The sequence below is a fragment of the Pteropus medius genome, unplaced genomic scaffold (genome assembly GCF_902729225.1).
Source record: "Pteropus medius unplaced genomic scaffold, Ma_sr-lr_union100, whole genome shotgun sequence".
Taxonomy (NCBI): Eukaryota; Metazoa; Chordata; class Mammalia; order Chiroptera; family Pteropodidae; genus Pteropus; species Pteropus medius.
Genome location: NW_024349519.1, coordinates 29293894 through 29320025, shown reverse-complemented (window position 1 = coordinate 29320025; position 26132 = coordinate 29293894). Strand labels below are relative to the sequence as shown.

Sequence of the window (26132 nt, the reverse complement as noted above, 5' to 3'; positions counted from 1 at the left end):
GGTGAAGGGAGAAATGCCCATGGGGGGAGGTGTCCAAGGGGGGAGGTAGTCCTAGGAGGGGGATGTCCATAGGAGGAATATTCGTCAAATGGGCTCACATCGCTGGGTACAACTATGCCATTGGGGTCCTTCACGAGGAAAATGTGTTTGCTGACCGGAAGCCGCACCATCCAATCTACTTTCCGCCCCAAGGGGTTATAAATGGTCACCTGGAACTGAGGTGGGAGAGTCAGAGTGGGTATAGGTCACAGCAGGCCTCTCCAAACCCAACCCCATGCACAGCAAGCCCCTGGATGATCCAAGCCCCTATGTGGTGTGCAGGTCTTGGTCCAGCCCCGCCTTTACTGGGCCCCAAGTGATCTGGCCCAGAGGAACCCTCCGAAACAATTTGGCTACCGGCCCGGCCCCATGGTTTTGCGGGCTCTGGGGCCCTTGTCTCAGCCGCAGAACCTGCCTCCGGGCCCCGCCCCCGACCCGTCCCCACAGGCCCGGGGCGCGTCTCACGATCTCCGCGGTCTGGCTGAGCGGACAGACGCTGATGTTGAGGCAGCGGCAGAACACAAACTCCTCCTTGGAGCCGCTGAGCCGCGCCAGCGCGTTGCTCAAGAGAACCTGGGGAGGAGCGTAATCGCACAGGTCCGCTCCGGGCGCCCACCCTTAGTCTCCTCGCCCCACCTCAGGCCCCGCCCCACGAGCCCTTCTAGACTCCACTCTACCGCCTTCGACCACGCCCCTTCCCATCTCCGCCCTTCTGCTCCAGGCGGGTCCCCCCGCACCTCACAGGGTCCCCAGCCTGCGGCTAGCTGGCGAGCATAGTCGTCTGCCACGTGCTGCCGGGAGGTACCACTGACTGCATCGTGGTGCTGGAGCACAGCCATCGCCTCATCTGCAGGCAGAGAGTGGTGAGCCAGGTGGGGTTTCTGTAGGACTCTGGTCCCCAACCCCAAGGAGATATGAAGGTCACATGAGGGGGCGGGCAGGGCTTTTAGGGGCTTTCAGAAGGTACTCAAGGAGGTGGCTGTGGTCTGGTGTCCAGAATGAGCCCCGCCCCCATCCCCTCACCAACCGGACACCTACTGAGGGGTGCGCTGTCTCCAGAGCCATAAGGTCCTACGTTGGCCGCTGGACCGGCCAGCGCCTCCAGCTGGTTGCACACCTGGTGATCGGGGGCGGGGAGTTGATTGAGGCACCCGGCCTGTCGGGAATCCCGGGCCGCCTGCTTAAGCCCAGCGCCTGCACCCACCTGCAGGAAGTTATAGCTGAGACGCTCGTAGCGTTTGAGGGCTGGCCGGCTGGAAAAGAAGCCTGTCCAGAACTGGTGGGGGCCATCAGCGTAGGGGAAGAAGTCATCCCGTTTCGCCGACCTGCAGTGGCAGAGTCACTGAGGGCAGGGGCATGACCCACAGGGCATACCAATCCCCCAAGTTTCCCAGGCCCCCCAAATACCAGGTGAGGTTGGCCTTGTTCAGCTCCCAGAGGTAACAGGCCGGAGTGGAGTAGAGAACATTGACGTGGCTCCCATTGGCCTGCTGCTGGGGGAAGGTGTGTGTGTGTGAGCCCTCGGGAGTCTGTACCTTCCCAGGGGGCCCACAGGTGTGCAACACATACTCACACGCATACGCACATTCATTCATCTGATGGGTTCAGATTCTCTTAATACACATTTTGAGTGCAAACTAAAAACCAAGTGTGAAAATGTATTTGGCCGAAGTTAATATTACCAGTCTGGAAAGAATTTCGGGGATACAAGAATAAATCAGAAATTTTACTAAACTTTTTAAATAATTTCAATTTTATTATTAAAAATTTTCATGGAAAAACTAATGAATTCCCAACTGATAAGGCTGTTGATGGGAGTGTGTTGATAAGAGCATCATTCCTGCCCTATGGGTAGGACATATAGAGCGAGAATAATCATATCAGCACTGTCAGATTATTGTCAAGTGACATGATTGTTATAATGAATGGAGGCTCACTTTCAACTGAGGGAGGTGGAGGGATAAGAAAGTGACCTCTTCCATAAGGTGTGTCCCCAGCACCTGGTATACAGTAGGTGCTCATTAAACACTTTAGTGAATGTAGGGAAGACCGTGGGATGACATGCCTTTTATGTGCGTACACACGTCTACACACACAGTCATATACAGTTACGTACACAGACCCACACACACAGTGTATTCACTTAGCAGTCATTTGATTCTACAATATGCTCAAGATCAAAGACACAATCTAGAACCAGAGGCCAGCCTGCTCTCATGGAATTTCACAGCCAAGTACGGGAGAGAGATTGAACAGATAAGTCAGTTGATTATAGTCAGCCTGGATATGGCATGACAGGTATTTGTGAAGACTGGTTTGAGCACAGAGGAAAGAGCAAGAGCTCCTCCTGGGGTTTGGCAAAGGCTTCCTGAAGGAGGACACCCTGAAGCTGGTGTCTTAAAGGAGAAGCAGAACATTTTCAGCCCCAAATAAAAATAATAAACAACAACCATAATACTTATTATTTACCTGGCACTGTTCTAACTGATCTGTGTAAATGAACTCATTAAACTCTCATCAACAGCCCTATCCACTAGGGCCCCATCATGCTCACTTTCTGGATAAGAAAACTGAGGCACTGAATGCTTAATATTCCTCAAGGTCACAGAGCCACTAAGTGGCAGAGCCAGGATTTGAACTGAGAGACTCCCATTTATTTCCAGTAGAATGGAATGGGCAAAGGAGCCACCAGTGGAGGAGAAACACCAAGAGTGTGACATCCTGGCAGCCCAGGAACATGATATTTGCAGGAGGAAGTGATCAAGGTGTTCGAGGCTCCTCAGAGCCATGGGGAGGACTGAGAAATGTCTCCCTGGTGATTTTCTGAGAGCGTTTTGATGAAACAGCAGTGCAGGGAGCAAATGGAAGGTGAGGACATAGAGACTGTGCTGGTAGACAATTCTGAGGACAGAAGTGATGAGAAAGGATGTCTTAGATGGGAGAGGGGAGACAAGGTTCTGTGCTGACGGGAGAGTGACTGCCTGCCCACACAGCCACAGGCCACACCAACACATCTGTGGCGGGCAGAATAATGGCCACCCAAAAATGTCCATGTCCTAATACCCAGAGCCTGTGACATGGCAAACAGGAATTAAAGTTGCAGATGGATTTAAAGTAGCCAGTCAGATGACCTTAAAATAAGACATTATTCTGGATTACCTGGATGAGTTCAATGTAATCACAAGGGTCTTTAAAAGTAGAAGAGGGATGTGGAAGAAGTGAAAGGAAGAGATGCGATGGAAACAGGGTCAGGCTTTGAGGATGAAGGAAGAGGCCATGAGCCAAGGAATGTGGCAGCCTCCAGAAGATGGACAAGGCAAGTAAACTTTCTCTTAGAGCTCCCAGAAGGAACGCAGCCCTGCCAACATCTTGATTTTAACCCAGTAAGACCCATGTTAGACTTCTGACCTATGGAACTATAATATAATCTATTTCTGTTGTTTTGAGCCGCTAAGTTTGTGGCAAGAGAATACTAAGATAGCACACATAGCTACTCATCTGACCCAAGGCCCGGAGACAGAAGCACGCACGTACACATGGGGTAGGCACACTCACCTGGGCATTGACCAGATGGATGAGCTTATCAAGGTTCTTGAACCACATGTTGGCATTCTCATACTGGAAGTCTGAGCCCATGGTCATTATGGTGTGGTTGGTGCGGTAGTACCCACTCTGCAGGCAGAATGGGGTATCCTCAGGCCATGGTGTCCTGGCTACCCCTGTGTACAGCTGTGTCTTGGTTATATGTGGTCAAGAGTGGGTACACAGTGGTGTGGGGGAGGGGTGTGGATGGGAGTATGTCCCTATGACATACTGGGAAGATAGGGACAAGAATAAAAATAGCCAACCCCCCCAAAAAAACAATAATTTTTAATTAAAAATAAATAAATAACAATAGCCACAAGTTATTGAGTAATTCTCTTGGGCCCGCCACACAGATGAGGGTACTAAGGCACTGTGCCATACTGTTTCATGATCGTGGTGGGCATGTGCGGTGGCAAAGGGGTCCACCTGCTTCCAATCAGCAATGCGCAAATCCTGGGGAGAGTGAAATATTACCTTCCTCTGAAGGTGTGAGGAGGTGTTAGGGAATGCCTGGGGTGTGGGAAGGGCCCTGTGCATTATGTACAGCAGTCTCCCAGGTTCTAGACGCTGGGGTTACCTGGACTGTGGCTAACTTCAGGAAGTAATCAACCAGTTCCTTGGCATTGTACTCGGGGCTCCGGGGGTCTTCCACGATAGGTTTGTCGACACACATCACATCCCAGCACAGATTCATCGGCGGGTTGTAAAGGTTGGGCAGCACACCTGCAGGCCACACCAGGCTCAGGGGGTGGTCCAGCACCCTAGACATGCCCTGGGGTCAAAGCCTGCCATGCTCCACCCGGGTCAGACTACAGAATGTTCAGAGGCCCAGTGCAAAGTGCAAATGCTGAGCCCTTGGTCGTAAGTTAGTAAGAATTTCAAGATGACAGGAGAGTGTAAAACCAACCCCGGGGCCCTTCTGAGCGCGGGGCCCTGTGTGACTGCACAGGTCACGTGCTCTTGGGGCTGGCCCTGCCCCCACCCACCACCCACCCCCTTACTGGTGAAGAGGTCGGCAGCGGGGGGCTTCAGGCTGGCACTGGCTCGCCACACCTGCTCCATCCTTAGCTGCTTCTTCCGAACCCACTTATCTTGATAATCCAGGCGCCCAAAGAAGAAGCCGTCAAAGCCCATCTGGGGGTGGTGTGGAATGAGGAGAGGGATCAGAGGGCAGGACATATAAATGCCCAGTACCCTCACCATCACCTGCAAGCCCCCTCAGCGTGGGAGGGGTGGGTCAGAGAACAGAGAAAAAGTAGTAAACCAAGAAGGCATGCAAAGCATTTGGAAGATCGGGGAAGGGTCACAATGAACCACAGGAGAGCTGGGAGGGGATGGGTCCCACGCTAGAACCCACTTCCACCTTTCCCGCCTCAGAAAGGGGGCCCGACTCAAGATCTTCCCCCTCGAGCTGAGGATGGAAGGGGTCATGGCACAGAACAGGAAGCCGGTTGGAAAGCACAGCAATCCTCCACCTGCTACCCTCTTGGGGAGGAGCCAGAATCCTAGCAAACAGGGCGGGGTCAGGAGGGAGAGGAGAAGGAGCGAACTGGAGCGGGGCAGCCTTGGCTGAGGCAGAGCAGAGCCAGAGCAGAAAAGGAGTGGAATTCACAGTTCACTCCAGGGGCAGAGTCTCAAGAGGCCAGAGGGACAGGGGACCCGGCCTGGTCTGTGATCTTGCAGAGAAGGGTGGGGCTTGAGTAGCCGAGCGACGAATCAAACGAGTGAAGAGGGTCTATGAGACGTCCGGTAAAGCACCTGCGCGAACAGCGAGGCCTGCTCCCGAGAATGGCCAAAGGGGTCGATGTGCCAGGCCACACGGGGGCGCCCGTCGTTGCCAAACGTATCTTCCAGGAAGCGCAGTCCGAGTGTCATCTGGTCTATGATTGCTCCGTAGTGGGTGGCCGCCTCGTCGTTCATGACCCAGCCACCGTTGGCAAACTCCAGGCGCCCTGTGCCAGGTGGGGCAAAGTCGGGGTAGATTGTCAGGGCCAGGAGTGGAGCCGGGATTGGCAATGTAGGGGATAAGGCCTGCCTGCATGCCCAGGCCTGGAAAGAGAAAAGAGGTCTCTCCCAAGCCAATATAGCCAGATATGGGACACAGGGCCCCTGTATGGCAGGCTTCCTAGAGGATCCACTGAAGGTGGGGCCTTGCAGGATGCATAGGAGTTCTCCAAATAAAGGGAAATTCCAGGCAGGTAGAGTCACATGCATGTACACGCTACACATAGCATGATAAAATCTCAGAAACCAGGATGGCAGAAACAGAAGCTAGGCTGGGCTTCCTCCTTTCACTTCCTCTAGGCAGCTCACCCTGGCGCACCAGGTTCCGCACAACTTCCTGTGTTGCATTGGTCTGTTGGTGCCACCAACGAGAGAAGAAGGCCATCTCTACATAGACGAAGCGGCGAGTGGGCTCTGCCAGCAGGGAAGAGATGACGGAATCTAGGATGTACTGCACACCCGCATGCTGGACATCATTGTCGACTGTGGGCACAGGAGTCAGGCAGTCAGGGACCAGCTAGCCAAGGAGGACATTCCTAGACACAGGAGCCCAGGCTGGGTATTGCCCCCACCTTAATATCCAGGACGCAGAAAGGATCTGAAGGGCTCAGAGGCATCATAAGAGTGTCCCAGGGGTCAGTCCCCACCCTCTACTCACTGCCATAAAAGTACTGGTCCACCGTCTTGAGCCAGCCCACGTCGTCATGTGTGTGTGCCACCAGGTGCACGTTGAGCATGTCCGGCTTCACCGTGGGGCATGACTGCAAAGGACCCCAAATGCACACTCACACACCCTCTCACCCTAAGGTTAAGAGGCAGGCTGGGGTGGGATGTGGTGGGGCAGGAGAGCCCACGATAAGTCTTGATCTAGAGGTGAGTGACTCAGAGAGATGGGGCCAGGCCCTCCCAGGGAAGATACACATAGTTGTGCTCACAGATACAACTCCCTAGTGGCACAACTCCCCAGGGCAGCTCTCATTCACACGCTGGGAAAATGATAATAGTAGTAGCTAATGTTTACTAAGCATTTGTAAAGAGCAAGCAGCCAGCCACTTTGTGGGGTAGAAACAATATTATCGCCAGTTTTCTGATGTGAGCCCTGAGATCAGAGGGATGTAGTGACTGGCCAAAGTTCACATAGTTAAGACGTGGAGGAGCCAGGCTGGACCTCCAAGCAAGCTGACTCCAGAGTCCCAGCTTTCAACCAGCGCTCCCCCGCCTCCTCCACACACACACACACACACACACACGCCCAATCACACAGTTAAGTGCATGCAAAGTCCAGGCAAGCCAACCCACAGAAGCAGGGAGGCAGGTACAAGCAGCCTGGTTTTCAGACGCGCACAGCCAGACCTTTCGCTGACACAAAACACGCATTCAGACCACGCTGTCATATTAGCAACCATTAACTAGGCACTCACAGAACAGACCTACGTCTCTGGACCCTACTCGGGGCTTCCCTTCAGCTCGTGGACGTTTCCGCTCGCGGGCCCCGCTCACCTCGTAACCCGCGGCCTGAGCGCCCGGCGCGGCCAGCAGCAAGAAAAGGAAGAAGAGAGGCGGGAGCGGTGGCCGCAGTGCGCCGGAGCTTGTCCAGGGCCCCGCCGCGCCCTGGCCGCGGCCAGCGCGGACCCCCGAAGGCGGCGCGTCGGCATCCATGGCTCCACCGCCGCCACCGCTGCCGCCACCACCGCCTCCAGCGGATTCCGGGCCCGGCTAAGACGGGGCAAACGCCCCGCCCCTAGAACTAGGCCTGGCCAATGGGTGCTGGTGGGGGCGGGGCTAGGACGCAGCTTGGCGTGTCCCGGGCCTGAGGCCATAGCTCTGACTACCCCTGAGGGCACTGGCTGTGTTTCACCCTGGGGTGCTGGCTGGGCCAGAGGAGCTTTTAGTGTATCGTTCCTCCATATGGACTTAGAGAGTCTCTTTGTCCCTGTGGGTGCAGAGGCCTCAGTCGTCCCTACTGGTGCCTGGTTTGCCTAGAAGGTGGAATGTGAGCATGGGATCCTAGGGTGTCCCATTAATTTTCAGGGCTAGGATCCTGGAAATTACCTTGTATCTAGCTTGGCTAGGAGCAGGGCCGATGGGGGGCCTGTTCTATCCAATGGAGATTGAAATGTTGGGTAAAGGAACTGCCCTTGGAGTACCGGGGATGGGAGCGTTCAGCCCGGTTAGGAGGGTTACTAGTGTTTGTACATGCAGACCTAGGGAAAAGCGGTGAGACTGAAAATCTACCTCCATAAGCAGAGGGCAGGGAATGACCTAAGAAAAAGGCTAGCCACTCTCGTGTGATAATTAATGGAACTTACACACAAGGTATGTCTTAAGTGGCCATAAGATGAAATGGATCCCTGCCCCCCATGGCAGGTACCAAAGAATTATACAGGGTATAAAGCAGAGAAGACAGTCAGAGTTACTAGTACATGAATGCTACCAAGTATGGAAATTACTTCACACGCTTGGCCAGGTCAGGACAACAACCTGTTCCAAGAACCAGCCTGTAGTAGGAGGCAGGGGAGGGGTGCTGATTTATGTCAGAATGAACATCAAGTATGATCAGACAGTCTCTAAGGGGGTTTGCAGTAAGCAATCTTCCCTCTCTAGTCTGGGTCCAGCTCTCTGGTCCAGCAGCAGTTACATCAGGGAACAGTCTCTCCTCCACACCCTACACCTCATGACCAGCTCTTACAATCTCACATGCCCCACTCTTCCCTGAGGTGCCCTGAGTGGTGAGTGAAGGGCTTCAGTAGCAGGGAGGTAGCTCGCTTAGTTGTAAGTTAACCTCACTGGAGACACACTCCGCAGCAACAGTGCAGACACATGCAAGAAAAGAGACAAAAGAAGCAGTCCAAGTATTAGTAACAACTTTTCCCACCATGCTTCCCCCCAGGACCTAGGTTAGTAGGTCACCTAGGCTTGGAGCCAGATTATTTAAGGCATTTACTTGAGTTTTCATATGTGTTAACAAAGAAGAAACATTAGTAGATTCATCCAGTATAAGAACACAACTTTCTGTGTGGATAGTGGCACAGGTTCCCCACCCACCACCATCCCTGTAACTGGATGCCCCAGGAACAGCAGAAGCCTAAGGTCGGAAAGACAAATATTTAGTAGAGACTTGAACTGGGAGATCTTCTTCTACAAGAATTACACCTGTCTGATCTTTAGCGGTTAATGTGGCCACAGTGTTTGGAACCTAGCCAGGCTGTGTAAACCATATATGTTGGCTGGGAGGAAGTGGTGTTCTCTGGCATAAGGAGGTGAATAAGGGGAGGATTATGCCAGACCAGGACCCCTACCTTCTCCCCTCTTTCAATGGTGCTTGTACCAGTCTACATATACCATGTCTCCATGGGGCCTGTGTTAGGATGACAGAGTTCTACCTGAAATCGGGCTCTTCCTCCTCACCCAGGGGCATGAAGTAACTAACATGAAAAACATTCCACTGCAGATTCCAGTAAATAGTTCTTGCTCCAGGGACAATACGGCCTAGTGCCCTCAGCCTCTTGGCCTGTTGGTCCATGGCAAGCATCAGGACTATTGCTGTGTCCTTTTGTTTCCCACACCTTTACCATACTGGGTGCCTCCATATGAGTTCCCAGCCCGGTGTATAGAGCAATAGGCCCCACAAGTTGGTCATTTAAATGTACTAACACTTGAAAAAGCACTTTTGTCCACCTGGCCAAAGTAGGTTTTCCAGTTAATAATTTTATCTGTTGTTTTAGGACATCATTTTTCCATCTTTGCAGGTTGCTGGGACTAATGCAGGGTTGGAAACAGGAGTATTTGGAGGGTCGTTCAACAGGACCTAATAGTTGCTGCATTTCTAGAGACAGAGGGCTATGTGACAGAGCACTCCTCTACTGTAGGTGGACATGCCATTTAGTCAGTGTAGGAGTCCAAGACTTTGCAGAGGCAGGTCGCTGGAATACGCCTATTCACCCCTTGATGGGAAGCGAATCTTTTTTAAGAGGCTCCACCTGCAGGAATATTGCATAAACTGCCAATCACTGCTGTTCTATCAGGGTATATCTGATTTCTGCATCCCCTGCTTCCCCACCTCCCCAACCCACCGTCCACAATTACGACCCAAATACAAGGGGCACTCTATCCGTTCGCTGTTTTTGCCATAGTGCTCAGCTCATACCGTCCAGGGTTACTGAAACATCTGATTCAAATGGAAACCCCACCTGGAAAATTCCAAGAGCTTTAATCTGTTTGACCAGGATTTTTGCTTTCTCAAAGGCAGTTAGTTTGTTGTTCGGCTCCTCAGTCCCATATATGTCGCTTCTTAACTAGATGATATAATGCGTGAAGGCATTATGCTAAATGGAATATAAATGTTTGCCAGTACCCCAAAATTCACATTTTAAAAGGCTATACCTCTTTCACATTTTTTGGTATGGGGTAGGTTTATACCTTGTCTATGACAGCCTCAGGGACAACGTGGGTCTTACATGACCATACAACTCCCAAGAACTTTACCGCAGTGCCCAGACCCTGAATTTTCTGCAGATTCATTGCCCATCCTCTCTGTTGCAGGTGGTCCAGTGAAGCCTGCAAGGTTTTCTGCTGCAGAGGCAAATCTTCACAGGTTAACATTATGTTGTCCATAGAATGAGCCCATTTCACAGAGGTTAGGCAGGAAAACAGTGACAGGTCCCAAGCCATCATCCCAAGTTATATGGTTGGGCCAGGTAAATAGCCTTGAGGGGGCACTTGAAAAGTATATATATCTCAAGTGGGAAACACATTTTCTAACTGTTTCTTTGCCTTTGTAAGGGCATCGGCCTTGTGCAAAGGGAAAGCTTCAACTTCTCCAGAAAACATAGACACAAAAACAGGAACATATTGATAACTCAAACTAAGTGGCAGTTGAATGAAATCCAGCTTAAAAGCATTATGGTACACAAAGGAATGCAAAAACCAAAAAATGAGACTTGCAAGGGAGCCTGAGACAGCCTAGCAGCCGTCTTGGCTTTCCCATAATCCTGACTGTTTATTTAATTTACAACCAATGTTTGCTCATCTTTCCCTGATTGAGGAGCAGACCATTGCCTTGTGACAAGGACAACAGGATGGCAAAAGTCTGGCACTGAAGGGTCATTTTTGCAGAAGAAGAATAAACTTCATCCACATGTGCCACAATCTTGATTGTTTGTTTTGTTTTGTTTTGCTGCTGCCTTTTCATGAAAGTCAGCTAGGGCGTTTCTGATGTAGAATGCTTTTACATTTGAGAAGAGGCCATTTTCTTAAGTAATCAAAGACCTGATTAACACAACATAAAACACAGAAAATTATTTTGATAAAACATAAAATCTTTGCTTTCTAGGCAGAAAACGTTACAATATCTTATCAGAAGCAGACCCACAATTCAAGAAAAGTTTGCCCATTTAACAGGGAGAAAGAACTAATCTCTAATTTTGCATTGGCTTACTTTTGATATTTAAATTCACTTAATTAAAGCTCTACTAATCTTAGTCAGCTTGACTACACTTTAAAAACTTTTTTCCAAAGATTTTTGCAAACCGTCTACAGTTTTTGCTAGTTTCAACTAAAACCTTTTATTCTACTTAAATCTGTTAGTTCTTAACAATAATGTTTAAGTTACCTGCAAAAACTTTGAGACTTTAGACAAAATCAGCTAATATTATTTTTGCTGATAAATTTTGCTGATAAATTTTTAAGCCTGGGTAAAATAAAGGTATCATATTTAATTCTGATAACTCTAAAAACATGTTTTAATTAAACCAACAAACTTAAACTAATTTTAATGTCAAATATTTTCCCAGATCATGTGATCTTGAAAAGCATTTGAGTTAGTTTCTGTATTTCCAAGAATTTTAGAGTACCCAATCCTTAATTTATAAAGCCCTTAATTCTTTCAAGCCAATTAAACATAGCTCTTTTACAAGTTAGCAATACCATCTGCAGGTAGAAAATACCATACCAATATAACACACACATACATAGATACACGTGAGCATGCAGATGCAAACAGAGACCTCGTGGCTTCCAAAAAACAGGTGGGATCTGTTCAAAGGACCTTTCCTTCCCCCTACCTTTATTAGCCAGTTTAAGGAACAAATGCTAAGAGAGTTATAGACATTCTAATACCTTTTTCTAGTTTTGTTTCTTCCTCTAATTTTCTAACCCTAGCTTCTGCTTCTAGCTGGGCATTTGTGGCCAGCCATACCACCCAAAGGGGTACCAGCCTGCAGATGTGGCCATAAATTTTCCTGCCTTGCTGCAGTGTTGTTCCTTAAACAAATGCATGACATCAGCCAGGGTTTTCCAGGCATCCCTTTACTCATGCAATAATCCGCATGAATCTAACATACAGGCCACCACTTCCCACATAGAGGTTGATGGCCAGCCCAGGATTTCCCCTTTCCCAAAGCCCATTTCTTCAGTCTCCTGGCTGGCTTGCCAATTGTTAGTACATGCAGACTCAGGGAAAAACCCCAAGACTCAAATAAATCGACCTCCAGAAGAGTGGGGCAGGCAAAGACCTAAGAAAAAGGCTGGCCACTCTTGCTTGATAATTAATGGAGCTTGTATACAAGGTGTGTCTCAGGTGGCCACAAGATAAAATGGATCCCGGCCCCCCTTGGCTGGTACCAAAGAATTACACAGGGTAAAGCAGGGGGTACAGTCACGGTTACTAGCACACGAAGGCTACCAAGTATGGAAATTACATGCTTGGCCAGGTCAGGACAACCTGTTCCAGGAACCAGCCTGTAGCAGGAGGCAGGGGAGGGATGCTGATTTATGTCGAGTATGATTGGACAGTCTCTGAGAGGGTTTGCAATAAGCAATCTCCCCCTTCTAGCCTGGGTCCAGCTCTCAGGCCCTGCAGCAGTTACGTCATGAAACAGTCTCTCCTCCATAGTGGGGAGGGCTAAGTTTTTCATACCTTTCTCAGTCCTTGTCAGTCCATCTAGTTCACTAACTATCCCATTTCTTTGAAAAGAAAATCAAAGCTCAGATTCATCAGGTCAGCAGGGCCGTCTGCTGAGTTGCCAGAAAATGGGGTCACTGTCCTGTCTCCAGCAGCTGACTTAAAGCACAAGGCTTGTGAATAAGCAAGTGAACCACCAGAAGGCTCCAGACTGGGGCCCCACCCCAGGCCTGAGTAAGTGGAGGAACTGGAGCCATTCTCCCACTGGGAAAGCACCCACAATGTAAAGAAAGAGAAGTCTCAGAGAACAGCCAGAATGCAAAACTTTATTATTAACTGGTTTCAACAGGAAAATGAGTGGATACACCTAGAAACGTGGACAGCATCTCCCCCAGCAACAAGGAGGGTGGAGAAGGCAGGCAGGAGGGGTAGGCCTAGGTTACTCTCCTAGCTGCCCCAGAAGTGGGATCGCAGGGAAAGGGCCAGGTTCCTTCCACCGAGCTGTGAACCCTGTGACTACCTCACTCAGGGAAGCCCAGGACAGCAGCTGAGGGCAGAAGGCTGAGCAGCCAAAGACCAGGCCTGAGGGGAGGTGAATAGAGGGGTCCAGGATGTGACCCCTTTATGCTGACATCACCAGGGGGGAGTCATGGGCTGAGGGTTCTGCAGATACGACATCACCACAGCAGAGATGGACAGCCTGAGACAGGAGAGAGATGTCAGTCAGGATGAGTAGGCTTGGTCCCCATGCCATAGAGTCCACTATAAGGCTCAGCCTCACATGAAGCTACTCATCATTTGCTTAGTGTCCTCAGAGCTCCGGGAGTTGGCAAAGCTGATGAAGGAGCAGTAGACAGCAACCCAAGCGCACCACTTCAGCTGGGGAAAGGTAGGTGGATGGGTGGGTTAGGTCACTGAAAGACAGGAGGCCTTCCCTGGCACCCAATCCACTGGTTTCAACGGGTGCATCTTGGATCTTGCCTCCCCCGCCCAGGAGTCCCTCAGTCCCATTCCCCCATAGTCTACTCCAGGTATAGAGTTTCCAGTCCTACTCCCAAGCCTATGCCTTTGACCCCACCAAGTCCCCTCAGGCCTAAAAAGACTAGTCTTTGACATATCACGCTAAGAACCCCACCCTTTCTCCACCAGTCCCCTCCAAATTGTTTTAGAGTCTGGCCCCACCCTCAGACCGACCTCCCACGTACCGAACTGACCCGAATCTCCAGCTTTACCCACGGTTCCGGTTTTCACTGTCCAGCGTCACATTAGCCGCCAGCATTACATTAGCCCCGCCCCCTCATCCCCGCCCCGCTCTGTTCCCAATCCGCCCCCGGCCTCGTAGTCGGGCGGAGCCACGCAGATGGCAACTCAGCCCAGCCTACCTTGAGCATCAGGCCGCACATGCTGAAGATCATGCCGAGCAGATTCATGTAGTCTGGTGTCGGGTCGTCCAAGGCCGGATTACACTCGCTCGGCGGAGGCTTGTACCTGCGGGTGGCTCGAGGGTCAGGATAAGTGACGTCCCGCCTCCGGGATGAACAAGAGCTTCACTGAGCCCCGACCCACAACCCGAGCCCCGTTCCCATGACGCTAGGGTCCTCACCTCAGTACTTTGTTCGGCCTCCGTGGGTCCGACATACTGTTGGTGGACATAGCGACTCGGAGGTCGGGCCTCTTCCGCTGCTGGAGTGGCAGCTTCCGGCGTGGAAATGGAGGATGGTTTTTACAGTAACACCCGCAGTCCTCGCGCTTGTGTTCCTAGCGGCGGAGGCCAGGATTCCCCCAGATAGGGTACAGAGAATTAGAAGCCAAAAATACTTCTTGGAAGCAGGGAATGGGGTAAGAAACCTGGAAGCTGAAAGAGGCAGCCTTCGGTATTCCCAATGTTATCTCCATAAGGCCGAAATTTCGAGCCTGAAAGTGGGAAACAGGAAGTAGACCACGGAGGGTAATAACAAGGTTACACCCAATCGTGTCAGGCGCGGAAATCTCGGTACAGACCCATATTATAAGGCAGCGAGGAAGGGATCCCAGAGCAATGGCTTTTCCTGAGCCAAAGCCGCGGGGCCCGGAGCTGCCGCAGAAACGGTTGAAGACGCTGGACTGTGGGCAGGGAGCTGTGCGAGCCGTGCGGTTTAATGGTGAGGGCCCTGATCTTCATATATGATCTTCCCGCCTCCTGAGGTGAGCAGCCCTGTAACCCCCGCCTGGTTTTCTCCAGTGGATGGCAATTACTGTCTGACTTGCGGCAGCGACAAGACCCTGAAGCTCTGGAACCCGCTGCGAGGGACGCTGCTGCGTACGTACAGCGGCCACGGCTACGAAGTGCTGGACGCGGCCGGGTGAGCTGGGGGCCCTGCCGGGATCGGGACATTGAGGCATCGGAGACCGACGTTGACCTTCCCTCCTCTGCCCTTTAGCTCCTTTGACAACAGCAGTCTCTGTTCCGGCGGCGGGGACAAGGCGGTGGTGCTGTGGGATGTGGCATCGGGGCAGGTCGTGCGTAAATTCCGGGGCCACGCAGGGGTGAGTACAAGCAAGAAGAGGCCTCATTAGAGCGTGGATGGCGGAGGGGACTCGCATTAGCGCGTAGGTGGTGACAAGGACTACACACCACCATTATAGCGCATGGCCTGGCATTCGCCAAGCCCCGTCCTTGCAGTTTCCCCAAAACCTTTCACCTCCCCTACCCCTAGCCTTAGTCCTCACTTTAACCTGCACTGGGAACCCTGCCTTTATCTCAGTCCTCCAAAGTCCAGCCTCCTCTGAGTGGCAGTCCCTGTTTCTCAGAAGGTGAACACCGTGCAGTTTAATGAAGAGGCCACAGTCATCCTGTCCGGTGAGTCTCAGGCTTAGGTAAGGGGGCTCAGGGTGCTGCTGCTACCCGCCAAACCTGACCTCACCTTCATGCTGGCCTCACAGGCTCTATCGATTCCAGTATCCGCTGCTGGGACTGCCGCTCTCGGAGGCCTGAGCCAGTGCAGAAGCTGGATGAAGCCAAGGATGGTGTTTCCAGTGTGAAGGTGTCAGACCATGAGGTCCTGGCAGGGTGAGTGAAGCCACAACCTGGCTCCTCCCCAGGTGACACTGGGGATCATAGTAGCTGCCTCTGTGCTTGAAGTCTACTCTTTGCACCATGGCTCCCAAGGCCCTGCACAGTCTGGTCCCTACAGTCTGGTCCCTGCTGACCTCTCAGCTTTTATTCATTCTCAGCCTCATTTCAGGTCAATATGCCAAGCGTGCTCCCTCCCCAGGATCTTTGCAATTGCTCTTCCTCCATCTGGACTTCTATTACTTATTCCAAGTGTATTTGAGCACCCCCTGCAGGCCTCTTTTTTATCAAGGAACATACAGCAGTGAATAAGACAAGGAAATAAGGACAAATCCCTGCCCACGTAGGGCTGATGTTCTAGCTGCAATAGACAATTTTTAAAATTTCACGAGCAGGGCTGCCTGTGTTGCCACAACCCAAGGAAGTGCCATTCCCATTGTGGAGGCAGTTTGGGCCGCCCAGCCTATTGATTGGCCATTCCCACACATCCCCCTTTGGACTCCACAAGGTTGGCTCTTTCTCATCCTTCAAGTCCTAGTTCAGATGTCACCTCCTCAAGGGGGCCTTCCTAGATTGCACTCAATCAATAAGGTTTCACGGTGGCAGGAATTTCTCCTGGCTTGGTCACAGTTATGTCTCAAGCCCTCCTCCCCCACTACAGCGGTCTGGCTCAGAGAGGATGTCAGTACATACCAGAAACAGATGGAGTGGGTCCTGATAGGCCCTGGGGTCTGAGTCTCAAAGCCAGCACCTCAGAATTCCACTCATGACTTCATTTCAATGTATGTTTTCCATAAGTGGTCCTGAGAGAGATTATGACAGGGATACATAAGGGCAGGCCCAGCCTTTGCCCTCAGGGCTCTGGCCAGGTGGGAGGACACAGGGACATCAGGATTACATGGGCCATGGACCTGCTAGCCCCAGTTGAAGCTTCAGCTGAATCCACCCTCTCTTGCAGCTCTGTGGACGGCCGGGTTAGGCGCTATGACCTGAGGATGGGGCAGCTGTTCTCAGACTACGTGGGCAGTGAGTGTGGCCGGGGTGTGTGACATGCCACAGAGGTGGGGACAGCAAAGGGGGCCCCAGCCTCACTGGCCTGCCCACCCTGTCCATTCCCCTAGGCCCCATCACCTGCACCTGCTTCAGCCGGGATGGGCAGTGCACCCTGGTATCCAGCCTGGACTCCACACTGCGGCTTCTAGACAAGGACACGGGGGAGCTGCTGGGAGAGTGAGTCCTCAGGGTCATGGGGCCCATCCCACCTCTGCCCCTCATAAGGCCCAAGCCCCACTGATCTCACCCTCCCACCCCCAGGTATACAGGCCATAAGAACCAGGAGTACAAGCTGGACTGCTGCCTGAGCGAGCGTGACACACACGTGGTCAGCTGCTCCGAAGATGGGAAGGTGTTCTTCTGGGACCTGGTAGAGGTGAGTCTCCCTACCCCCATGCCATACCAGGGCACTTGTCCTGTCCCCACTTTGTCTTTACCGCAGTCATTCTCAGACCTGAAAAAGGGAGTGCTATAGAACCGGGGGCTGGAAGGAGGAGTGAAAGGACAGGAAGGGCATTCCTAGTAAAGGGAACAGTATGTGCTAAGGCTTGGAGGCGTGGCACACATTGGTTAGAAAATAGAATTTTGGGATGGCAGTGGCAGCAGCAGGATCCAGGTCAGGCAGGGCCACCAACGCCAGGCTGAGCCACTGGGACTGACCCTGGGAGAGGGGAGAACAGATGGCAACATATGACCCCAGGGGAGATGAAGCTGTAGTTGTTCAGAAAACCTGATCTACCTGCAAGCATCCCTGTGGTTTCCAGCCCCAAGCCCTGTAAGCCCCATCCTGACGTGTCCCAGCCTGGTGGGAGCACTGGGCAGGGAACAGACTGGCTGGGCTTAGTGCGGTCAGGGCTGGGGAGCCTTAGGGAAGGAGACATAGGCGCTAAGGTGTGGCTAGAGGAAATAAGCCTCCTAAGAGGATGGAGGGAACTGAGGGACTCTGGGGACTTGAGGGCCTAGTTCTCACTAGAACTAAGAAAGCACCAATGTTCTACCTACTTCTTGAGGGTCTGGTAGATGAGAAGTCACACCCTGCAGAGGAGGGCACATGAGGGACATTTCGAGGTGGAAAGAGGAACCGTGGCTTGCTTGAGCAACTGTGTATGTGGAGCTGTGTCTGCGGGGTAATGAAGAAAGTGCAAGTTTTAACAATGAGGCTGCCAGATGCAGAAAACCAGATATAATGGGCTTAGAGCAGGGTGGTGGCCATGAAGGTGGATAGAATGGGTGGGCTCTAGACATGGTCTAAAAGCATAGCCAAGAGGATTTACTACTAAAGGGATGTGAGATGTGAAAGACTCCCAACGGTTTGGCCTGAGCACCTGGAATGATGGAGCCACTGAGAGGCTCAGTTTTAGGCAGACTAGGTTTGCAGTGTCTGGAAAGCCATTAGAGGCAGGTGGCTGAAGGTCAGGGGAAGAAGGCTCACTGATAACTGCTCCCCACCCCCTTGCTCCACAGGGTGCCCTGGCACTGGCCCTGCCTGTGGGGTCCAGTGTGGTGCAGTCACTGGCCTACCACCCTACGGAGCCCTGCCTGCTGACTGCCATGGGGGGCAGCATCCAGTGCTGGCGGGAAGAGGCTTATGAGGCTGAGGGTGGCACAGGCTGAAGCCAGGGGACCCACCACCACCAAGGACACAGATGCAGACTCAGGACAGCTGAGACCATTTATTATAGACATGCTGCTGACGGAGAAGTAGGGGAGGGGCTGGGTCTGCAAACTAATAAGTAGAGGAACCTCCTTGGGTCCATAGCCATTCAGTCCTCATTCTTCTCAGGCGTGAAGGCATCTACCTTCTGGGCAAAGGTTTCAGCCACAAGGAGGGGGAAGACCAGGGAGGCATCAGCATAGACCTGTGGATGGGACCCTGGTGACCATTGGACCCATAGCTGCAGCCTGGGAGACTCTGTGCCCAAGCCAGCTGGCCAACTCTCACCTTGACAGGCTGTGCATCCACCCGGATCTTTCCCCAAGAGACAGCTTCGTCTGGCCGAGCACCAGAGTCTGAGCCATCAAACTCTTGGGCTGTGTTGATGTAGACAGCATAGTCAGCCCCATTTCGCTGTGGGGAGGGGCAGGGCAGGCGGTCAGCCAATCACAGGAGACAGAAACACACAAAGAGGTAGGGCACTGCAGCCAAAGAGGCTGAGCCATGTGTCTTGGATGAAGGAGGGGCCCCAAGTCAATGCCTAGGCACAGTGAGAGGTTATAGGGTTGCCAGGCAGACTACAGGCAGTACTGCCCAAGACCCACCTCCTAGGAAACAACAACCCTCTCACATCTGCTCAGCAGAAGCTGCCCCCAACTCTATCTTCAGAAGATCTCTGAACCCAACCACCTCTCCCCTGCCTTGGTCTCCACCCTGGTCCTAGCCCCATTTGTTTCCCCGACAATAGCCAGAGGGCGCTGGTGAGCACCTGAGTCCCAAGACTTCAAGGCTCTGCAAGTCCTGCCTGTCATCTCACTGCCTCACCTTTTCACATGCTTCCTAAGCTGATCCTTGACTTATTTCAGACATCACAAAGCCTTTGCCCTGGTTGCTCCCTTTGCTGGGAACTCTTTTCTGAGGCAACCACATGGCTCATGGGAGGCACCTACCAAAAACCTGCTCACAGGTCACACTTCCCAGAAAGACTTCTCTTTTTTGAACAGTGCCCCTTTTTCTTGCCATCCTATCACCCCTCATTTTTCTCCATGGCAGTGATCTTGATGTCTGTCTCTCCTACCAAAACATCAGGTGCAGGAAGGCAGGGATCCTGGGCTGTGTCCCAGTATATGGCATAGGCCTAGCACACAGACATCTCTACATAGCAGGCCCAAGTGTCACCTTCACACCAAGGACTAGGTGCTCCATCCCCACTCACCATGAGGTTGGCATTGGCGATGTGGTGCTTGACCACGCCCCCGCCCAGGATGATCATTCCAGAGTGCTTGGCGAAGATGGCCTGGGTATTGATGAGCCTCAGGTCTGGAGAAGAGCGCTGTGGTCAGGCCCTGGACCCAGCCAGCTCTCCGACCCCACTCCTCTGTGGCCCCAGTGCCTCACCCTCCACGATGTCCAGCACCAGGCCTGGGTTCTTGTAGGAATGGAAGAAGATCATGTCGCCCAGTGAGCCATCTGTGAGTGCTGGGCTCAACACGGGTATGTGGTTCTGGGGGAGGGGCAGGATAGAAGAGCAGTGGGAGTCAGAGCCCAGTGGGGTCAGCCTGGTCCCCATTCCGGTGGCATTCCCTCTTTGCCTGATTCTGGACAGGGTGCTTAACTTTTCTAGGCCTCAGCTTCCTCAATGGTAAAATGATGATAACAGTAGTACCTCCCCCACAGAGGAGGTGTGTGTGAGAAACCTCACACAAAATGTACCGTGCTTGGCACATAATGGTAGCTCTTGTTATTTTTCCAATGCTGGACCTCATAGGCTCTGAGGAGCAGGGGACCTTACCCCAGGCCCCAGGGAGTTACTAAGCATTTCCCCATCTGCTCCCAGGTGGTCTAGGAATAGAGCCAGGATATCAAGACCACACTCAATAGCTGTGTGAGCTCAAAGTGCCTAACCTCTCTGTATCTGAACTTCCTCATTTAAGACTGCAGATGATGAGAACAGCACCAAGTTAACACAGGCCAAGGCCTGGCATCTTTGCCCCCACCCAGCCCCTCACCTTCTGGGCCCAGTAATACACTGACTCTGGGTTGTTGATCTCCTTGCCAAGCCGGGCGATCATCTTGGAAGGTGTCCACTTCATGCCCTAGGAGGGGACATGAGCTTCAGCCAGCAGTGCTTCCCCTGATTCCCACCACGCTGGCCCCCCAGTTTATTCTAGCCCCACCTCTGAGTTCTGCTCCAGCACCATCTGGTCCAGGATGGGCATCAGCCAGTCCTCAAACTTGCAGTAATTGTCATTGGGCACCAGCAAGTTCCCAATTCTGGGGACGGGAGGCAGGTGGGCATCAGGCCCCAGAACCCTCAGCCCAGCTCCCCTGCCCAGCACCATTCAGGGCCCACCTGTTGATCCCGTTCTCACGTAGGTCCTTTCCCCTGAGGCTGAACTCGCCCAGGTATGTGGGCGCCAGGCACTTGATGAGATCCTCTTCCACGCCTCCAGCTGTAGTCACCAAAACATCCACCTGAAGCCACAAGGCAGTGAGGTTGGCCCAGAAAGGGAGGCCTTGCCATCATCCCAGGCAGGACTCCTAACTTCCAGACTACATCCAGTAAGGAAGCTCTGCTGCAAAACAAAACTCGATCCTGTCCCCCTGCTTAAAATTAACTCATAACTCCCTATCTCACGAAAATGACCAATAATCTTACTGCCCATTGAGACCTAGAGAGGCCAAGGGCAGTCCCACCGGCTCCCCACCATGTTGTGCTGAACGAGGTAACGGATGGTCTCACGGATGCCTGAACTGATGAGGTTGGACGTATAGCCCAGGAAAATGGTACAGCCAGTGAGTGGGCGGCGGCTCTGGGTCAGGTCTGCGTGCTGGTCTTCATCCTGCGGCAGAGGCTCCAGCTTCTTCTCTATCTACGCATAACAGCGGGATCGAGTTAATCTCTGGACCCAAACTACAGTCTAAGGAGGAATCCATTGGTTTTCAGAATCAGACTCCGCCCCCAGGCCCTGCCCACTCGACCTAGAACAGGGAACGGAAGCCCTTTGTGCAGCCTCCGCTCCTTTTACAGCCTGGCTCTCAGGGCCCACACGCTTTGCCCGCCTCGGGGAATCAGAGAGCATCTCCTTAGCAGAACCCAGCCCTCTTCCCCGCTGGGTAGGGGAAATCCAAGGCTCCGCTCTTACTTAGACTCCTCTTCCAATTCTGCAACGGCGCGGTCCTGCCCCAGGCCCTGCCGCTTCAAGAACACTCACTGATAGCCTATTGCCCGCCTCTTCTAGATATTAGAATACCATTGTTGGAAAGCAACGAACATCACAGAGAAACTCCCACCCCAGCTAGGTCCCGCCTCTTTCCAACTATTGGGCCGCCCTAACCAAAAACACGCCTCCTTCACAGGGAAGCCCCGCCCCTTCCAAGTACAGTGCTGCAGTGGTGCTATTATAGGCCGCGCCCCCTCAACCCAGGAAGTCCCGCCCCCGGTCTCACCATGGCGTTGACTTGCTGCACTGCGCGCCCGAAGTTGGTGGCTTGGAAACCAGTAGTGCCAAAGGCTTCCAGCAGCGCGCGGTAGTCCACGCCGCGGTTGAAGTCGTAGCCCCGGACCTGGGCGCTCTCGGACGGCAGCGTCGAGCTGTGCTTCAGCACAGCGGCCAGCGCTGCCGCGGGCGCCTCCCCCTTCGGGGGATCGTCCATGCTCCTGCGGCCGCGCTCTCAGATGAGAGCAGCCCCAGGCCAGACCTCTGATGGCCTCGAAACGCGCTAAGTCGTGACACACGCTTCCCTACAAGGGCGCAGGAAACGGCTCGGGTGAAACTGGGAAAACGCCCGGAAGTTGTTGAGTCACATGACCCTTTTCGATTCCTGTAGTCTAGGACGCGGCCTGTTCCGTAATACGGAAGCCGCATGGAGCCGTTACTCTCTGTTTCGCGTGTTCTCTGCCTACTTTTACTGCCGCCTGCTGGAGGCTCCCCGCGTTGCGGGGCATTTGTCCATTCGTTTCTTCTGCCCCTTGCGGAGAGAATGGCTTCTTAGACGTCGTCCTTGGACAGAATTCCAGTCATCAGAAACTGTCAAACAGTTTCTGCCACTGAGCATCTCTCATCAAATAGGATATTAATCCCTGTTCGTGCCTCGCAAGTCTCCAGAGCCTCCACATGCTACAAAATCCTTTGGTCCTCCCCTGGCGGCCACAACTATCACCTCTTTTGGGAAGCCTCCCCTGACCTTCCTCTTGGTAAGGGACCTCCTCTGGGAGTCAGGGCTGACATCTCTTTGCCTCCAGCAAGATTTCGAGACGCTCAAGGGTAGACACTTAGGAGGGACTCATTGGTCCTCCTAACCATGCAGAGTCTGGTCCTGAAGGGGACACCTTTAATCACTCACTCTACATATATGGAGTCTATACTGTACTATACGTTGGCCTCTGTGCTCGGTGCACATTCAGTGGTGAACAAGCTGCGGACCCTTCCCTCATGGAGCCCACAGTTTGGGGAGGTAGAAAGTTAACAGCACTAAGTGCTATTCGGGATTTCAACAGGATGATACAAGAGTCTTTGGTGTGGGATTGGTTGGAGGGGTTGGTGGCCTTAGTTGGAGGGACAGATGGTTGAGGACAGACACCAAGGAGGTGACATTTGAGCCAAAACTAGAAGGCCAAGAAAGGCCCCATATGTGAACTTATGGGAGAAGCCATTCCCCCACCACCCCCCATTGGGAGCAAGAACAGCCAGTGCAAAGGCCCTGAGGCTGAAAATGAGCCTCCTTAATTGGAGAAACAGAACATCCTCCATGACATTCTTGACATTCCCTGCTTGGATCTGAAACTCACCTCAGCTTTCTTTCCACCTAACCCTGATCTTGCCACAGTCTTCATATCTCAGCAAAAAAACCAGGCTCACATCTACCAGGCTCAAAACTGCGGAGTTGAGCTTAATGTCTCTTCTCTCACACTCCACATTCACCCCCCAGCACATCAGCCAAATTCCATCTGCAAAATAGTTCCCAAATGAGTCAGTATTTGTATCTAGGTGCTTGTCATTATCCCCATGGCCTCCACACTGCCTTCCCTCCCCACCATTCCATCTCCAAGCTGTGGCCAGAGAGCTCGTTAAACAGAAATCAGATGTATCGTTCCTCATTAAAACCTTCTAACAATGGTAGCTTTCCCTTAGGATTAGGGTCCAGGCTCTTCACAATGGCCTGCGAGGGTGCATGCTGACTTCCCTACCCTCATCTCCCACCACTTGCCCTCGCTCACTCCTCTCCAGCTATACCAATCCCTCTCGCTGTTCTAGAACTCCCTAAGCTCTTTCCTTACCGAGGGATGATGCACCTGCTGCTCTTTCTGCCTGGAACATCCCCTTTCCCAGCTCCTTCTCTTCTGACCCTCAGTTCAAGATGTTACCTCCTCCAGGAGGACTGTCCTGACCACCCACTCTTGCCCTTACCTTGCTTTTCTTGTCTTTCACAGCACTTAATACATTTTGTTTGCCGTTCTCTGTCTCTGAACTAGAATGGCAGCTCGATGAGGATTGCAAGGACCCTGTCAGCTTACAATCCTTTATTTTTTTATTTTTTATGCCTACAGCACCTGGTCTTCCTAGGTGGTCTCCCATCCAAGTACTAACCAGGCCTGACCCTACGTAGCTTCTGAGATTGGAGGGGATCAGGCATGTTCAGGGTAGCATGGCCATAGACTCATGCTGATCCTCTTACTCTTCACAGTGCTGAACACATATTGAGATCTTTGCAAAGATGCTGAATGAATCAATGAATGAACACACATAAAGGCATCAGCATGATCCATGAGGAATGAAGGAGGGAGAGATCGAATGAATTCAGCTTGGGCAGAAGGTGCCAGACCAGGCAGAACCCTGGGCTGTGGTAAGGAGGCTGAGAAACCATTGGAGAGTTTTAGAAAGGAAGTGAGAGACTACACATAAGATTCACCATCTTAACCATTTTTAAGTACACAGTTCGGTGTCATTAAACACATTCACATTGTTGTGCAGCCATCACCACCATCATCTGCAGAACTTGTTCATCTTCCCAGACTGAAACCCTGTCTCCATTAAACACCAACTCCCCATTCCCCTCCCCCAGCCCCTAGCACCCACCATTTACTTTCCATCTCTATGAATCTGAGTCCTGTAGGGACCTCATATAAGTAGAGTCACACAATATTCATCCTTTTGTGACTGGCTTATTTCACTCAGCATAATGTCCTCAAGTTTCATCCATGCTTTTTTTTAATTTATTTTTTAGCAGGTCACACTGGCTGCTTTGAGAATAGGGGCATGGGGAAGGGGGGCAGGAGAGACCAGGGTGGAGGCCACTGGACTTCTCTAAGTGAGCAAAGATGGGGGTGGGACCCATGTGGGGCGGAGAGAAGTGACCAGATTGAGAATCTAATCTGAAGGTCGATTAGCTGGCTCTTGAGAAAGGATTAAATGTGGGGATACTGGAAGAGAGGAGTGAAGGAGTTTGAGATTTGGGCCAGGACAGTCAGGTGGATGGTGGTGAATGTGGGACAAAAGATCTGAGGGGAAGATAATCCAGAGTCCAGCTTTGGCCAAGTTGGGTGAGAGAAACCAGTGAGGGGGGTGAGATGGATCAAGGGGGTTGGAGGGTCCTCGGGTGGGTCTGTGTTCAGGGAAGTGGCTGGGTGGGGCAGCGTAAGTGAGTCAACTGAGTCATCCATGGAATGGATCCCCAGGCAGTGAGTATAGGAGGAGGAGCAGGACTGCACCTGAGCTTGGGACACTTTGCACATTGGGGTGGCCAGCAGCTGGCAATTGAGGGTGTTGGGCCAGTTAGCAGGAGATCAAGCAGGTCAGATAGAGGCCAGGGCCCCACATGTCCCCTGCCAAGGTGACACATGACCACGGGGCAGCTGCTGGGCCTCCTAGGGCAGGGAACCCCTTGGCTGAGGCAGCTGCTGCTGCTGTGACATTTCACTCTGTGAGTGTCCTGGCTTCAAAGTCTCTGCAGGGATGGGGGCGGGAAAGGAGAGGACTGGAGAGGCCAGGTGGGTGGGAGAGGGAGGAAGAGCAGGGCTGCAGGAGGACTGAGCAGGCAAGAGTCAGCCAGGGTCCTCCGCTGAGGTATGTGGTCCTGATGAGTGGGGAGCAGCCACTTCCATCCTATCATGTCCTGGAGGAACGTGGGAGGAGGTGCAGGGACCCTCAGAGGGCCCTAGGACTCCTGGTCTGGGGTTCAACATGCTTCTACAGCCCTGCTCACCCTCCCCTAGATGTCTGGCAAAATGGCCATTGGCAGCGACATCGGGCAGGCCCGCCGTGCTGTGGAGCAGCTGCGGATGGAGGCCGGCATTGACCGTGTGAAGGTGAGGTCAGGGTCAGGTGGGCATGTCTGGGTGAAGGGGCAGAGGGACAGCTGGGGTCTGGCTGACCCAGCTGGCTTATAGGTGTCCAAGGCGGCCGCCGACCTGCTGCAATTCTGCATGGAGCAGGCCAAGAGCGACCCTTTCCTGGTGGGCATCCCTGCTGCCACCAACCCCTTCAAGGAGAAGAAGCCTTGCACCATCCTATGACACTGAACCTGACAACCCATCAATAAACATGAAGTGAATGCTCCTCAGAGCTTGGTGGGCTGCAATGGGGGGCAAAGTGGGGCTGTGGGATGGCAGGGGCACCTGACCCAACCTTCCTCCCCCACCCACTCCAGGGTCATGGCCACAGGGACACACACACCCTGGACTCTGCATAGAAGAGCACGCACCTTTCCCACCCCTCCTTGCCCTGCACCGATGGGCCAGCCTTAGCAGATTCTCTTTTCCTCTGCATAAACACATCCAGGCAGAGTCCCTAGCTACGTGCCAATTCATGTTATGCACACACTCATCACCCATGTCCACACAT

General features: G+C 52.6%; 5 protein-coding genes and 1 pseudogene across 11 annotated transcripts in view; 2 read left to right on the top strand and 4 right to left on the bottom strand.

Moving 5' to 3' along the window:
• The window catches only part of MAN2B1 (mannosidase alpha class 2B member 1), a 13265-nt gene extending 5921 nt beyond the window's left edge, over window positions 1-7344 (bottom strand). Inside the window, exons 1-13 of one of the 2 annotated variants that reach the window (XM_039882829.1) lie at window positions 7129-7344; window positions 6287-6389; window positions 5938-6111; window positions 5383-5576; window positions 4626-4758; window positions 4202-4347; window positions 3595-3711; window positions 1447-1532; window positions 1244-1364; window positions 1078-1156; window positions 777-886; window positions 505-612; window positions 99-215 (exon numbers count right to left, since the gene is read on the bottom strand). In XM_039882829.1, coding sequence (XP_039738763.1) covers window positions 99-215; window positions 505-612; window positions 777-886; window positions 1078-1156; window positions 1244-1364; window positions 1447-1532; window positions 3595-3711; window positions 4202-4347; window positions 4626-4758; window positions 5383-5576; window positions 5938-6111; window positions 6287-6389; window positions 7129-7287 — 1647 coding nt within the window. In that variant the 5' untranslated portion in view covers window positions 7288-7344. The remainder of the gene's footprint in view (window positions 1-98; window positions 216-504; window positions 613-776; window positions 887-1077; window positions 1157-1243; window positions 1365-1446; window positions 1533-3594; window positions 3712-4201; window positions 4348-4625; window positions 4759-5382; window positions 5577-5937; window positions 6112-6286; window positions 6390-7128) is intronic. The other variant, XM_039882830.1, reaches the window with a different exon arrangement.
• Window positions 7345-12835: 5491 nt separating this feature from the next.
• On the bottom strand, window positions 12836-14408 carry WDR83OS (WD repeat domain 83 opposite strand). Of its 2 annotated transcripts, none has more exons than XM_039882826.1 (4): window positions 14133-14408; window positions 13912-14017; window positions 13325-13408; window positions 12836-13229 (listed from the first exon to the last, which is right to left on the bottom strand). In XM_039882826.1, the coding sequence occupies exons 1-4, from the start codon at window positions 14180-14182 to the stop codon at window positions 13152-13154; spliced, it is 318 nt and encodes a 105-aa protein (XP_039738760.1). In that variant the 5' UTR covers window positions 14183-14408; the 3' UTR covers window positions 12836-13151. The 2 variants fall into 2 exon arrangements, with proteins under 2 accessions (XP_039738760.1, XP_039738759.1); XM_039882825.1 differs by having other exon boundaries at window positions 12840-13229; window positions 13311-13408.
• An 84-nt stretch (window positions 14409-14492) lies between these two features.
• On the top strand, window positions 14493-18392 carry WDR83 (WD repeat domain 83). Its single transcript, XM_039882822.1, has 9 exons — window positions 14493-14670; window positions 14751-14871; window positions 14950-15055; window positions 15320-15368; window positions 15452-15578; window positions 16540-16607; window positions 16703-16811; window positions 16896-17010; window positions 18099-18392. Exons 1-9 carry the CDS (start codon window positions 14568-14570, stop codon window positions 18246-18248), a joined length of 948 nt encoding a protein of 315 aa, XP_039738756.1. The 5' UTR covers window positions 14493-14567; the 3' UTR covers window positions 18249-18392.
• DHPS (deoxyhypusine synthase) lies at window positions 18289-22086 on the bottom strand. 4 transcript variants are annotated; one of them, XM_039882820.1, is made up of 9 exons: window positions 21739-22086; window positions 20997-21161; window positions 20642-20763; window positions 20466-20562; window positions 20298-20384; window positions 19687-19792; window positions 19505-19608; window positions 18577-18702; window positions 18289-18436 (listed from the first exon to the last, which is right to left on the bottom strand). In XM_039882820.1, exons 1-9 carry the CDS (start codon window positions 21943-21945, stop codon window positions 18398-18400), a joined length of 1053 nt encoding a protein of 350 aa, XP_039738754.1. In that variant the 5' UTR covers window positions 21946-22086; the 3' UTR covers window positions 18289-18397. The 4 variants fall into 4 exon arrangements, with proteins under 4 accessions (XP_039738754.1, XP_039738753.1, XP_039738752.1 ...); XM_039882819.1 differs by having other exon boundaries at window positions 18293-18507; XM_039882818.1 differs by having other exon boundaries at window positions 18293-18493; window positions 21739-22085.
• A 98-nt stretch (window positions 22087-22184) lies between these two features.
• On the top strand, window positions 22185-25847 carry GNG14 (G protein subunit gamma 14). Of its 2 annotated transcripts, XM_039882827.1 has the most exons (4): window positions 22185-22486; window positions 23977-24135; window positions 25505-25597; window positions 25679-25847. In XM_039882827.1, exons 3-4 carry the CDS (start codon window positions 25505-25507, stop codon window positions 25802-25804), a joined length of 219 nt encoding a protein of 72 aa, XP_039738761.1. In that variant the 5' UTR covers window positions 22185-22486; window positions 23977-24135; the 3' UTR covers window positions 25805-25847. The 2 variants fall into 2 exon arrangements, with proteins under 2 accessions (XP_039738761.1, XP_039738762.1); XM_039882828.1 differs by lacking the exon at window positions 23977-24135.
• Window positions 23831-23949, bottom strand: LOC120618820 (uncharacterized; annotated as a pseudogene).
• Window positions 25848-26132: the final 285 nt, after the last annotated feature.

Bases quoted from the DNA above. Each gene is read 5' to 3' on its own strand.
- WDR83OS (XM_039882825.1), bottom strand. From the start codon at position 14,182: ATGTCCACCAACAGTATGTCGGACCCACGGAGGCCGAACAAAGTACTG. The intron at 14,018-14,132 runs GTGAGGACCCTA...AGCCACCCGCAG, and splicing joins AGGCCGAACAAAGTACTGAG to GTACAAGCCTCCGCCGAGCG. The intron at 13,230-13,310 runs GTGAGGCTGAGC...CTCCTGTCTCAG, and splicing joins CAAATGATGAGTAGCTTCAT to GCTGTCCATCTCTGCTGTGG.
- WDR83 (XM_039882822.1), top strand. From the start codon at position 14,568: ATGGCTTTTCCTGAGCCAAAGCCGCGGGGCCCGGAGCTGCCGCAGAAA. The intron at 14,671-14,750 runs GTGAGGGCCCTG...GGTTTTCTCCAG, and splicing joins GCGAGCCGTGCGGTTTAATG to TGGATGGCAATTACTGTCTG. The intron at 15,369-15,451 runs GTGAGTCTCAGG...CTGGCCTCACAG, and splicing joins GGCCACAGTCATCCTGTCCG to GCTCTATCGATTCCAGTATC.
- DHPS (XM_039882818.1), bottom strand. From the start codon at position 21,945: ATGGACGATCCCCCGAAGGGGGAGGCGCCCGCGGCAGCGCTGGCCGCT. The intron at 21,162-21,738 runs GTGAGACCGGGG...TGTTATGCGTAG, and splicing joins TGCAGCAAGTCAACGCCATG to ATAGAGAAGAAGCTGGAGCC. The intron at 18,703-19,504 runs GTGAGTGGGGAT...CCCTCCCCACAG, and splicing joins TCGCCAATGCCAACCTCATG to CGAAATGGGGCTGACTATGC.
- GNG14 (XM_039882828.1), top strand. From the start codon at position 25,505: ATGTCTGGCAAAATGGCCATTGGCAGCGACATCGGGCAGGCCCGCCGT. The intron at 25,598-25,678 runs GTGAGGTCAGGG...GCTGGCTTATAG, and splicing joins CCGGCATTGACCGTGTGAAG to GTGTCCAAGGCGGCCGCCGA.